Genomic DNA, 13,272 nt, shown 5'->3' on the forward strand with positions numbered 1-13,272 from the left:
AAACTCTTCCGAATCATATGACCTCCCTCTGAAATTAGATTCCTACAATTCCTAGTACATTAATAAAACATTAAATCTTTTTTTTCCCTCCCTTGAAGTTCTGTAACCAAAAGCAATTTATCAGCTTCCCTGAAGTAATATGTTATTTTCCCATCAGTGCTATTTTATCACAGTGCTCCAGATTCAGAGGACTAGATTCAACAGAAGAAGGTCTGACTAGTATTTAAATATCTTAAGCAAAATACAAGACAGATAGTTTATCACAGAATATCCTGAGTTGGAAGGGATCCACAAAGACCATCAACTCCACCTCCCATCCCTGCTGGGACACCCCAAGAGTCGCACTCTGTGCTCAGGAGTATTGTCCAAAAGCTTCTTGAGCTCTGCCAGGCTGGTGCTGTGACCACTTCCCTGGGGAGCCTGTTCAGTGCCCAGCCACCCTCTGGGTGAAAATATTTCTCCTGATATCCATTCTGAACCTGCCCTGACTCAGCTACATGCTGCTTCTTAAGAGTAGATATGATGGTGAAAAGGATATTAAAGGATATAAAAAAAAAAAAATTAACACCAGCGGTTTTGGTGTTTTTCACCAAAAGTTAGTTCCACTTACAGTTTTTTCCTCATTTCTCTCTTCATCTGCAGACTTTAATGAAAGGGAAAGGCCATAGTACTCTAATGCAAGTCATATTTTAAAATACTCAGAATATTTATGCCAATCAGTAGGCATCTTAAGGAGCTCGTGCAGCTCGTGTTACAATGCTGCCGTAGTTTGCAAGATTTTTGGGAACCCTTGCATCTGGTGCAGAATATGGGGAAGTTGACGGGGAGCTTAAGAGTCCCGTAAGAAATCTGGAGGGTGGTTAGCCAACCACATAAATCAGTGCTTCAGTCTCCGCAGCCTTAATGTGGCATTTTAACATGGCTTTTACAGTCACGTAAGTAATGCGCATAATTAAACAGCGTCCTTCGGCTTTTTAACTGTTCAACGCGCCTTCCACGGCCTGGAGACGCTCGGGCAGGAGCGCACCGGTCACTGACACCCCTGAGGCGACGCGCAAGAGGAGCGCGACGGGCACTTTGCACCCGGCGGCGCGGCGCCTGCGCACGGAACCATGCCGGTTCCCGGCAGAACAAGGCAGGGCAGGGCAGGGCAAGGGGTGAGGGTAGGAAGGAAGGAAGGAAGGAGGGAGTATGTGCGGCGGGAAGGGGGAGGCAGCGCGGAATACATCAGGTGACCGCGTCCCATGACGGCCCCGGGCCGCACGGCGGCTGCGCCGAGGGGGCGGTCTCGCTGCCCGAGCTAAGATGGCGGCCTCCAGCGCCAGGCTCTGAGGCAGCGGGAGCGGTGTAGCGGCTGCCGCCCGCTCGGCCGGCCGGAGGGTGAGGGGTGAGAGCTCCGCTCCGTGCCCCTTCGCCCTTATCGCCGGGAAAGCGCATTGCTGGTGGGGGCAGGTCCGGGCAGCGCGGGCTCCCCGGCCAGGTAAATCCCAGCGGCGGGGGAGGTGAGGGGGCGGCGGCAGTCTCCCCCGCCTCTTTCCACGGTCCCGGGCGCTGCTCGGGGCCGGGTGGGCGGGCAGGGGGCGCACCCGGCCCGCGGCGCTGTGCGGGGAGCGGGGTCGGGGCTGGGGCAGCGCTGGCTCTGCCGCCCGGGGGCTGATGCTGCCGCCGGCACAGCCCCGCTCCCGCCCCAGCCGTGGGGCCTGGGGCTGTGAGCCGGCGTCCCCCGTCCCCGGCGCGGTACCTGTCAGCAGCTGCTCCAGCCCTCCCTTCGCTTCCTGTATCCGGGCTGAGGAGAGCGCTGGGGTTGTTCTCCAGCCTCTGCCCGCCCGGCGCTTCGCTCGGCGTGCCCCGCACCTGATGCGGCTTCTGTAGCCTCCGGGCAGAATTTGTCTTTTTTCTTAGAAGGGTATTGACGTGTCCATTAAGAAAAGACAAGTTATTTTCCTCCTTCTGCCTTCAGCTCAAAATATACCCGTCAGGAGATGCTTTGGGAAATAATTTATGAAGGGTGGGAGAGATATGGTGGAGATACGCTCTCAGAGAGATGAGATTTTATTTCTTTTTTGAGTGCTAGCAGTATGCCTGAAGAGCATGAGCAGAACTAGATGCACTTTTCAGAAAATCTACCCTTAATGCTCTTATTTTTCCATGAGCATTTGATTTCCTTCCATGCATGCTTTTAGCTTGCTTTTTGTTTTCTGAAAGTCAAAACAAGCAGTCATATTGGATGGTTTTCTGTCTGCGGTGAGCTGCCAGCAGTCTTTGGGATAGATTTTCCTGTGGAGCGGCATGAAGCCTGTGCCTTCATCACTGTGCTTCTACTGAGGGCTGAGTTCTGGGCTATAAAAATGTTATCTTAGCGCTTCAGTTTGGGAAGGAGAGGTCTTTTTTCTCTTTTCAGCTTTGTGCTCTCAAGCTGAAGGAGTGTTTGAGCGTTCTGCTTGGGGGAAAACATAGGCCTAGAAGTTTTTTCAGAGACTTCCTGTGAATGCACTCAATCTCTGCAGTGTGGCTGCTTTTGAAGTTAATGCAATCTGAAATTTGTTTTCCCTTTTTCTCCTGTGCTCTTTCATGAATAAGATGTGTGATGGTTGGAGTAGATGAAATTCAGTAGATAACTGCTTTGTTTCATGTTACTTAGCGCTGGTTAGATAATACTGCATTTCAGGAAATATTCCTGGTTTTGGAATTCAAGTTCTCTGAAGCTGAAGACTTTTTTTGTTGATTATTAGATTTGTCTGCATAGGCTACTTGCATGTAGTGAGATCTATTGAAAAGGAGGAGGCTGTTGAAGGGGCTACTAGTGACTTGAGTTTCATTTCAGGATTGAGTTAGGAAGGTATTTTACAAACAGTCTGATGAATAAAATCAAAATAACAGGACCAGTATTACAGATGTGAAAATTATGCTTGGCTCCAGCCTGTTTCAATTCATAGATGTGCAGCTTGGTCTAATTCTTGCCTACTATAGGCAGCGAAGTGCCAGAACACTTGACTAGAGGTTACTGGCACCTTTCTATTATTACTGACAGTTTTTTCCACTTGCAGCAAATATCTGAGTGTTTGGAGACAAAGTTGCATTTCTGTCCCTGTGTGGTATAGACTTCCCAGAAACTTTAACCTTGTATTTTAGCCTTGTTGAAACACATTTTTTGAAAGATTTATTTTGTATGTATTGCTTGCTCCTCTGGGTGTCATGTGGCATTTTTCATAGTTTCCTAACGCATACTTGTCCTGAGGGACTGAATCACTTTGTATTTCCAGATTTTAAGTGATATGCTGAGGCTTGGTCTTTAAAGCTAGATCTGTTTTTTGTACTGTGGAGGTGACTTTGCTTTTGACTTGTTTTAACCTCAGTAAGTGAAACTTACTGACTTACTAATTCTTCTGCTGGCATTCAACCATATCTTGAAGTGTTAACCTTCAACTGCTTAGCTTCCTGATTTGCTTCCAAAAAACTATTCTTGTGTCAAAAAAATTAACAAAAGTCTTTTGCCTCACTAATAAAACAGAATCTTCCACACTTTTTCTTATCCTTAACACTGATCATCAGTGGGGGAATGGGTCACCTGGAGGATGGACTCTGATGTTGTCACCATCATTTATAGTAGTAGTAAAGCTGGAATTCTCAGCCTCTTTCTGTCCCAGGGCACTGAGGGTGGGATTACTGCTATCACTGAGGCAGGTTGCATGTAGCTTCTTTTAAGGATCTGGTGGATCTTCTCTCTTTCCCCTCTTACAAAAAGGACTGGGAGTTCCTACACTACAGATGAAATCTGTTTCCACAGCTAATTAGGCTAGTACTTTAGGAGAGGTAGTACTTTAGGAGAAGAGTACTGTTCAAGGAAGAGGAAAAATTAATGCTTGTTAGAAAGAATCTGTCTGAAGGCAAAACTCTGCCACTTAAGTGACCACAGCAATGAAAGAGGATGCTGAAATGTAGACAGCTAAAACATTTCAGTGCAGGAAAACTCACTTATTTAAATAGTGGCTTTAAAGCTACAGAGGTGTAGATGACTGGAAATCAGGCTCCAGACCTTTAAGCTAGCAGGCAGGTGTGTAGAACCACGGAATAACAGAACCTTAGGGGTTTTTTTAGTGCTTTACTCTCATTGCTTTCCAGTTGGTTCCTGTTTTTATGCTCATGGTATGTCTTCTCTCTCTCAGAAAAGTCACACTTGAGCTTACTATGACTATCTGTCCCTGTGTAGTGAAGACTTTCCAGGAACTCTTACTAGTGTTCAACCATGCTGGCGTAAATTTTTAAAACAAAATCACAGTTTCTTATCTGCATTTCTCTTCCTCTTTTGCCCAAGAAACTTCAGTTTCTTATCAGCATTTATTTTACTCCTCCCTGCAGTAGAAAAGAATAATAATCCTGTGTGGGGCTCTGAATCCTACTTTGTTAAACCTTAGTTTAAGAAAGATGTTGATGCTTTGTAATAATAGAGAGATAATATAATCAGGAAAAAACTCAATCTGAATTCTGCACTAAACTTTGAACCCATGTCCAAACTCCTGACTTTATTTTATAAATTGAAGGAAACTTATGTGTAATTACAGCTGTGCCTATTGCTTTGATGTCTGCAAGGTCACAGTTTTCTTCTGACTCCACAAGTGCTGGTTTGAGACTGACTTGTCTCAGTTTCCTGAAATAGATTGTTTTCCCAGATGGTAGTTTTGTCTAAAGAATGTGAAATCCTGGAAAAGTGGAAAGTGCGTACAAGTTGAATATAGATTGTGTAAAAGGTCCCTTTCAACTCAAACTATTCTATGATTCTGTGTAGCTTAAACTCTGAGGCAGGGGACTCCTGGAAGCAGTTCAGGCCCTTTAGTTTAAAGGGTTGCTATTTCTGGTACATGAGGCACTCAAAACTGTGGTTTCAGCTCTTCCCCTAAAGCTGTTACACTGCTATTTGCAGTACTACAGGAACCAAATAGGAAAGTATTGTTGAACTTCAGTCCTGTGAAAAAGCTGATTAAAATATCCAGGGGATATTTTGGAGAGTGCTTTTGTTAGGCTCCCAAAAGAAGTTGCAAGTTGTAGACAATACTTTGCCTGCAGAATCCTTGGATTGTCTGACTACAGTCTCTATTCAGCATGCCCGCTCTCAACCAAGAAAATCATGTTTACCAAGAGCTACTTTCAAAGTAGTTTTTGCCTCTGCTCTATTAGGAAATAGAACAATTGGGTGTTTCTCTAGTATCAAACCTTTAAAAGCCATCAGTATGGGATATGTAATAGCTGTGCTGCAAAGTATTCAAAATAACCTTTGGAGGTGGGACTTCTCTACTCCTAGGTACCCCAGAGCATTAAGATGATTGCTCAAGTTAGTGCCTTATTGTCCTGGGGCCTCTTATGAGTGAGATAACAAATTTCACTCAATTTTTGTGTTAAGTCAGGCAATGTTTTAAAGGTCTATTGAATGCAGGAAGAAAAGGTAAAGATAACAAGAATGTTGTCTTATTTTAGGAAATTAATATATAACTAAGCAGGCCACTATAGCTTATACTGACAATATGGCTAAACTTGATTAATGGTAAAACCTGATGTGTTCTGCAAAGTCAGTGGTTACACTATATTAAGTGCTAAAATTATAGTGTATGACACTGTGGATAGTGCAAGAGAGGTGCCACACTGGTTCTGCTGGAATGAGTGAAGGCAGAGGAATTTCTTGGTTTCTTGTAAAATACTATTGCCTTTGATATGAGCTATTTTTTTTTATCTTGTTCTTACTGTGAAATCAAAGACAACCAGTAAATAATTGCTGGGCTTTACCACAGCAGCTCAGAACACTAGGCTATTGTTAGCTTTTCTGTCTGTTAAACTGCTGGAAAATGTGTACAAGAATTAATTGTTGCTAGACTTGGGCATATATTGCCCCTGTGGTAGTCTTCTCAGTGGGAGGGATGGTTGCAATTGCTGTCCAGAAGCACAGTGAATAAAGCATGAAAGCTAAATGATTTTGGTGGTTTTCATCTGAACAAAAAAGCAGTCTGGTGAATTTGTTATTGCACTTCAGGTACAATACTTCATGCATCAGTATCCTGATTCTAGTTAGATGCTGGTGTTAAAATTTCTGGAAGCTGCTGGTAGCTCATAAATGACTGTTTCTTAGTTCTGTAATATTAGGAGTAGATATTTGCAACCTTGAGAACATCTTGCTTTAAATACTCTAGAGCAAGAGGTGTTCAGGTCTGGGAGACCTAATAGAGCTGGTCAGAGGAGCCTGGTATTGGTGAAACTGGAATTACAGATAAATAGATCTTTTAATCCTGTACTTAGTAAAGCTAGTCTTGTTATAAGCCTCTTATTTTATTTTTACTAATACTTTAGTCAATGTCAAGAAAATGGCTTTGAAAGAGGGGCGTAAAGATTGAGTATATGGCATGTTGTTCTGAAAGATAACTTTGAAACAAAATGACCAGATCTAAAGTGTGCTACTGTACAGTAAGATCTGTGTAGTTTGGATAGAGTGTACTGTTTTGATTCTTATCCATGGTAATAATAATAACAGTTCTTAACCCAAGCAAAATGGAGAACTTCAGGAGTAATCACAGAATGCTTTGGGTTGGAAAGGATCTTAAAAATGATCTAGTTCCAACCTTGCTGCCATGGGCAGGAACACTTTTCACTTGACCAGATAGCTCAAAGCCCCATCCAGCCTGGCCTGGAGCACTTCCAGGGCTGGTGTAATGGAGTATCCAGAACTTCTCTGGGCCTGTTCTGGTGCCTCACCATCCTCACAATAAAGAATTTAATTCTAACATCTAACCTAAGCCTCCCATCTTTCAGTTTAAAGGTTTAAAGCTGTTGCTCTGTCCTGTCACTACATACCCAAAGCCCCTCTCTGGCTTTCTTGTAGGTCCCATTAGGTATTGAAAGGCTGCTCTAAGTTCTCCTTGGAGCTGCTTTTTCTCCAGGCTGCACAACCCCAGGTCTTAGCCTGTCTCCATAGAAGAGGTGCTCCAGCTCCCTCCCTGGCCATCTTTGTGGCTCTTCCCTAGATTCACTCCAAAAGGTGTGGACCAGGTCCTTCTTATGTTGGGAGCCTCACAGCTGGACACAATACTGCAGGTGGGATCTCACAAGAGTGGAACAGAGCATAAGAATTGTCTCACACAGCCTGCTGGCCAGTTTTCATTTGATGCATCTCAGAATGTGCTTCTGGGCTGTGAGCACGCGTGGCTGGGTTGTGTCAAATTTCTCATCAACCAACACTTTCCAGTTACTTTCAAGGAGTGCTTTCAAGCCATTCTCCACCAAGCTTGTGTTTGTGCTTGGGATGGCCCAGCGTAGCTGCAGGGTCATGTGGCCATGTTGAACTTTGTGAGGGTGGCACAGACCCGCCTCTCTCACCTGTCAGAGTCCCTTTAATGTCATCCCTTCCCTCATGCCTGTCGATTGCACCACACTGCTTGGTGTCATCAGCAGACTTGCAGAGTCCACTGTCCATATCCCTGACAAAGGTGTTAACACAGTGCCAGTCTCAGTCTTGACCCCTGAGGAATGCCACTATCTTCACTTGAACATTGAGCCATTGACTGCAACTGCTTGAGTGCAACCCTCTGGACAATTCCCTGTTCAATGAGTGGTCCGTCTGTCAAATCTGTGTTATTTCAGTTTGGGGCAAGGATGTCAGGCGAGACAGTGTGAAATGCACAGGTCCAGGTAGATGATGTCAGCAGTCAGGAGCAATAATGCTGTTGAATATCCTGACCCTCATGATACTTTGTTTCCAAAAACTGGCTTTAGAGAATTTAACTTGCCACGAGTAATTGGAATGTTAACTCTGAAAATTTGACTCGAACACTGAGTCATTGAAAGACATAAATACTGCTCCTCTCTCTTCCCAGAGGCAGTACTTCAAGTTTCCTTCAGTAGGTAGTGATGATTTTGCCGGCTCTTCACCTGAGGGAAGGAATTCTACAGTTAATTTTGAGCAGGTTATCCATTCTTCATGCTTATGACTCCATAACTGCTATAGCTTTTGCTCAGAAAGAAAATAACCTGAAGTCATAGAGGGTAGAAATTAGCAATGAGCTAATGTTGCAGGTTGTCCATCTCAAAATAAGAAATCTTCCTTTGCCAGTCGAGCAGAGTTAGCTGAATGTAAAAAGATAATGGGATGTTATTTAACTTTGAGTGGGGTACTGACTGGGACTGGGTTGCTTGAGAGTTGCTTCAGGCAAGCTGTGTTCTTGCAGACCAGTGTTAGTGTGTGATGTTTTGGGCATGCCACTGTGTTATTGGTGTGAGCCTGAGGGTAGTACCAGTCTTCAATCAGTTACAGGGAAGCCTGATTTAACACATTTGAAAATATAGCTAATGCTGTAGCAGTAGAGTGACAACTTCACTTTTGTACTTAATCAGGGAATGTTTGCTTAAGTTCCTTGTATATGCAATAACAGCATAGTGAAGTAAAAAGGAGATTAATTTCCTAGCTACTCAACATGCATTTGTTTCAGGCATTGAAAATAGCATTGTTTAGAAGCATGCCTTAGAACTTAGCAACTCCTAAAGCAATGATCTACTTAAGCAATTATGAGGAAGTTTCACTAAATTCCTCAGTGTGTGTGTTTAGGGAATAGATATTCCCTCTGTGTGAAATAAGCATGTCATAATGTTAGTGGTGAGATTGCTTAAACTTTTACAGCATAGGAATGGTACTTAGTCAGCTCTTCAATCATAATGCTTAGCTAGTAAGTTTCTCAACCTCAAGTTCTGATTCAGACTGGAAAACAAACAGTTCTATGTATCCAGATATCCCCTTACTGTTTATTTCAGAATTGCAGTAGAACTTTGGTTTAGCTAGAGTTACAGGTGGAGGTTACTCAAATAATTTTATATAATACGATTTTTGAGAGTAAAGCATTTGGGAGATGACATAAAATATACTTGAATTTGAATGTGCAAAAGTGCAGTGAAAGTAAGGTGATTGTAATATGGGAAATGTGACGTAACTTACTGGAACCTGGTACTGTTAAGGAATAGCTAGTGTAACAAATGCAGTGGAGAAACTAATAGTTCTTGTACAACTTGATCCATGTATTGTTTGATAAACAAGTTTAAAAACAAAGTCTTTTTGTAAAAGCATATCAATGATTGGTGAACTTTGGTTTTAAATAAGAATCCTGAGGGCTAACAGGATGTCTCCTTTGTTTTCAGGTCTTGGCACAGAATGAATATAATTAGAGAAAACAGAGATCTTGCTTGTTTCTACACAACAAAACATTCATGGAGGGGAAAGTAAGTGATTTGAAGTTTGTTAATTTTGACTTTTTGTTTTTAAAGTTTTGTGTGACATTCTTCCTCTCTGTTACTGAATTTAAGTGTATAGTTTTAACTTCATCCTACTGATGAATGAAAATTGAACTAAAGGCTCCTGCTGCTCAGTGTCTGAACTAAATGTATCTTCACTAGAATCAGATTGGGTTTGTAACATTGTGGTTTAGCTTTCCTCTGCTTATGTTCCCACACTGCAGTGTACCTCTGAAATGGACCACCCGACCTCATCAGGTTCTGAGCCTCTTGAACTAACTATATAAACCACTAAATTTAAGATGGAAATGTTGCTTCTCAGAACACTCCTCTTTATGGAGGAGTAGTGTTTTATGTACTTTAATTCATGAGGATTACTAGTCCACATATACACTTAAGTTGTGTAACAGATTATCTGTTAAACTACTAACTGAGATAATTTGAAGAATTCTGCTAATAGAAATTAACCTGATTTTAATGGGGGTCTTGGATCTAAAAATGAATTTTTGGTGATGCTTCTGTCTGCAAAAGCTTGGGAATGTCTAATAAAATTATCCACTAAGTTATCATAACTGGTATCTGTTATGCTGTGTCTGAAGTCAGCTGTTACAGGACTTGATTTGGTATGTTCACCCACTGTCCCTTTTCACATGCATAGTATCTTTGTAGAATGACTTTTTCATTGCTATCCAAACATCAACATAACAAAAAGAGTGGGTTATCTGCACCTGGGGAACCGGAGAACTGCTTGATTCTAATGGTTTTATGAAGAGGTATTGTCCAAATCTGTTGTTTGACCAGTAAATTGAAACTGGTTGATTTTTTTTGTCTGACCCATTCATCCTATCAAAGACTGGGAATACTGAGAAGGAAAGGAGAATTCCTCTCATTAAAAAGCCTGAGGCAAGCTCTTGAAGTTATGATCTTGAACCTTGATGGTAATGTTCTGATACATTTATAGAATTCCTATAGAACTTCAGGCTAAGTCTAAAGTCTAGAACAGATATAGTTTAAAAATTCAGTGGTGTGTTAATTCTTTTGTAGTGAGGAGGAAGAAGTATTTAGTAAGTAGTTGCCTCTTGTTTGTTGCAACAGAAGCTTATTTGGGTTTTAGTAATTTTCTATTTGAATTCTCTAGTCCACTCAGTTTATAGTTATACATTCTCAGTATAATATATGTATAACATTAAAAAAACAGGTAACTTAATGTGTGGTGCTAAATGAGCCTGAATCATTTTGACTACTCATAGAATTAGTCACTTTGAATATGGGCTCTGTGTGTCCATAAAGTATTTTCCAGTAGTGCACATGATGATGCTTCAGCGTTCTGCAGATCTGTAAAATTAATGAAGATTTTTTTTTGTTGGGTGTGGTGGTATGAAATTGATCTGCCAGGTTCATTGCGATTAAAAAGATCTCTCCAGAGTGCTTTGAAATAACTAGTGAACAGGCCATAGCCTTTTCTTGGGGAAGAGGACATGTGCTTCAACTCTTCTCAAAAGAGCCTGGGATTAGACAGCACTGCAGAGTAGTTTGAGAGATAATTAATAGTAAACTCTTCAAGTCCTGGAGGTATAAATACCTTTCTTAAATATTTATAGGTGAAGTTATGAGCAGGAGTAGGCCACATGTAAGAGCTGACTTCTGAATCTCCTCTGTTCATGAAACAAGACTTAGTTCTTCTGAATTTACCTAGGGAGAGGAAACAAGGGAAATGGCAGCTCAGCAAAACTGCTGTTCTGTCTTGTGTTCCTTGTCCCATCACATGTTAAGAATGCTGGATTATAAATGCTTCCCGGATCTTGAAATGCAGGCTTGAGCATAAGGGGAGAAAAGGAGGGGGCTATGATGTTTGGAAGCTGATGTTTAGTTACGTGTAATGGTTGCAAATCCTTACTCTGCCACAAAGCACTGTGCAGCTCATAGTAGGCTCAGTAAGTAAACAAAACCTTGAGCAAGTAATAAAGAGCTTTATTACTTGTGATATGCTGTATAACCTACATGAATTGTGCAACAAGAGGAGAGGGAACAGTGTGTTTCTTATGCACTAAGGACTGGAGCATTCTTTGACAGGCTGAATATAGTGGAATTATTAGCAGCTAGAGTAGCTTCAAACATTCTGCTTCGTTACTTCATTATTTCCTTGACCTGCGACTTAAATAAGGAAATTTCAACTATGTAGAAACACAAATAGGTTTTGCAAATATGTTAAACATCCTTAAGGGGGCCAATCAGTTCAATACAGATGTTCCTAAGCTTTGAAGAAAATAAGCACTTGTTTTAATTCCTAAGTAAACTCTGGGCCAGTAAAGCTTCAACTTGCACTGTTGTAATAATAATGGAAATTGGAAGGGTATAAAGTTTGTGAGATTGCCTGACTGTCAGATAGATGCTCTTGACCTTCCTGTTATAAGGGATATGTGAGAGCTGCTCTGAATATATTTGGAGCCCATGCAAAGTTTGACTTTATACAGAAATGGTGGCTTGTGCTGCAGACCTGTCAACTGAGAGAGGAGAAAGGACTGCAGCACAAGAATGCAGAGAAGGATGGAAGTGATCTGCTGGTTCTTGATGCAGTCTAACATGGCACAGATTCAGATTAATTAAGATCTGGTTGCTAATATCTTTTCCAAGCAAACCCACAGTTTACCCAGAACTGAAACTTAAATTCCTACATTGAATCAGTTTTAATGTGGACAGCTAGCCAAAGTATTTTTATTTGGTTCAAGTTCAAGAAAGGCATCCATGTTCAGATGCTATTGCTTTAGTCAGAGAATACTTACTAGTACTGGCTCTGATTCAGGTTTGGCTTTACTTTTTGGGCCGGATGGCTTCCAGATGGAAGCACCCTAGAACATGGCTTGTGCAAGTAATAAGCTATTATTAATAATCTACTGTTTCAAACTCTGCTTAGTTATGTTTCAAAACTTTCAGATTCAGAAATACTTAAAGTCTTTTTGTTCAGGGTACATTTTGGGGATTATCTAGGAAATGAAGCCATGGTAAGGCTTTGATTTTGCACTTGATGCATCTAAATTCTGTAGGTTTAGCTCACTGCTGCTTGTGTCTGATACACTTGAAACACAACTACCTCGCTATTCTTTAAGCCCTGTGACAGTTAACATATCTGTGATATTAGTGTACAATGACTGTAACTTTGGTCATATAAGTCTTTCTAGAGTTTGGTAGCTTTGTTTTCCCTCAAGATGAAGAAAATTAGGCTTGGTCATAGTAGTACTTTGACTTGGTACAGTATTGTGAACAGTTATGTGAGTTGGATTTTGTGTTAAAACTGTTGGTTGAGACAGCTTCAGATGGATGCTTTAGACTATTGCAGGAATGGTTGGGGGGGTTTTTTCCCCTACCTGTGTAGCCTTCTTAAAATTTATTCTGGTCTGGTAGTACGTTTCAGTGCAAGTCCATGAGTCTTTGATCCTGCCTTAGCCAGTAACTTGGGAAAAAGTATACATAAATAAATCTATTTAGTAGTATTTAACTTGTACATCCCCTTTATGGATATATAGAACAGAAGACCTTAACATATTATAAGGGTAAAGTGCAAGTAACAACGAAGAAAATTCCATATCCATTTCCTAACAAAAACCTGTGTATATCATCTTAGCATCATTTTTGCAGTTCAGCATGGGTTTTCCTGTGACTTCTGGAGAAACTTAACATTATTTTGTATTCTAGATATAAACGAGTCTTTTCAGTTGGAACCCATGCCATCACCACATACAACCCCAACACACTGGAAGTTACAAATCAGGTAACTGTAATTTTTGAAGTTGATTTTTGACTTATGTTCACTATCCAGAGTGAATAGTAGCATTCAGGCTTAAGAAACCATCTAGTCTGACAAGATCTCAGAAAAGCCAGAAGGTGTGGCAGCTGTGTACAAAAGTACACATAACAGAAGGTGTGTGTTGCCTTCGCTAACTCTACAAATACCCAGTAGGGTTTTGTACTTTTAGGCAATTTCTCTTTATTGGCCAACAAGTAGTGGTTTGC

The 13,272-nt window shown here is 41.4% G+C and overlaps 1 protein-coding gene across 2 annotated transcripts in view; it reads left to right on the forward strand.

Annotated features, from left to right (window-relative positions):
• The first annotated feature begins 1,284 nt into the window (after nucleotides 1-1,284).
• The window catches only part of DNAJC13 (DnaJ heat shock protein family (Hsp40) member C13), a 56,304-nt gene continuing 44,316 nt past the window's right edge, over nucleotides 1,285-13,272 (forward strand). For both annotated transcript variants that reach the window (XM_030969871.1, XM_030969876.1), the window contains exons 1-3: nucleotides 1,285-1,480; nucleotides 9,169-9,249; nucleotides 12,955-13,030. In XM_030969871.1, the coding sequence (XP_030825731.1) occupies nucleotides 9,182-9,249; nucleotides 12,955-13,030 (144 nt within the window). In that variant the 5' untranslated portion in view covers nucleotides 1,285-1,480; nucleotides 9,169-9,181. The remainder of the gene's footprint in view (nucleotides 1,481-9,168; nucleotides 9,250-12,954; nucleotides 13,031-13,272) is intronic.

Source organism: Camarhynchus parvulus, chromosome 2 (genome assembly GCF_901933205.1).
Source record: "Camarhynchus parvulus chromosome 2, STF_HiC, whole genome shotgun sequence".
NCBI lineage: Eukaryota > Metazoa > Chordata > Aves > Passeriformes > Thraupidae > Camarhynchus > Camarhynchus parvulus.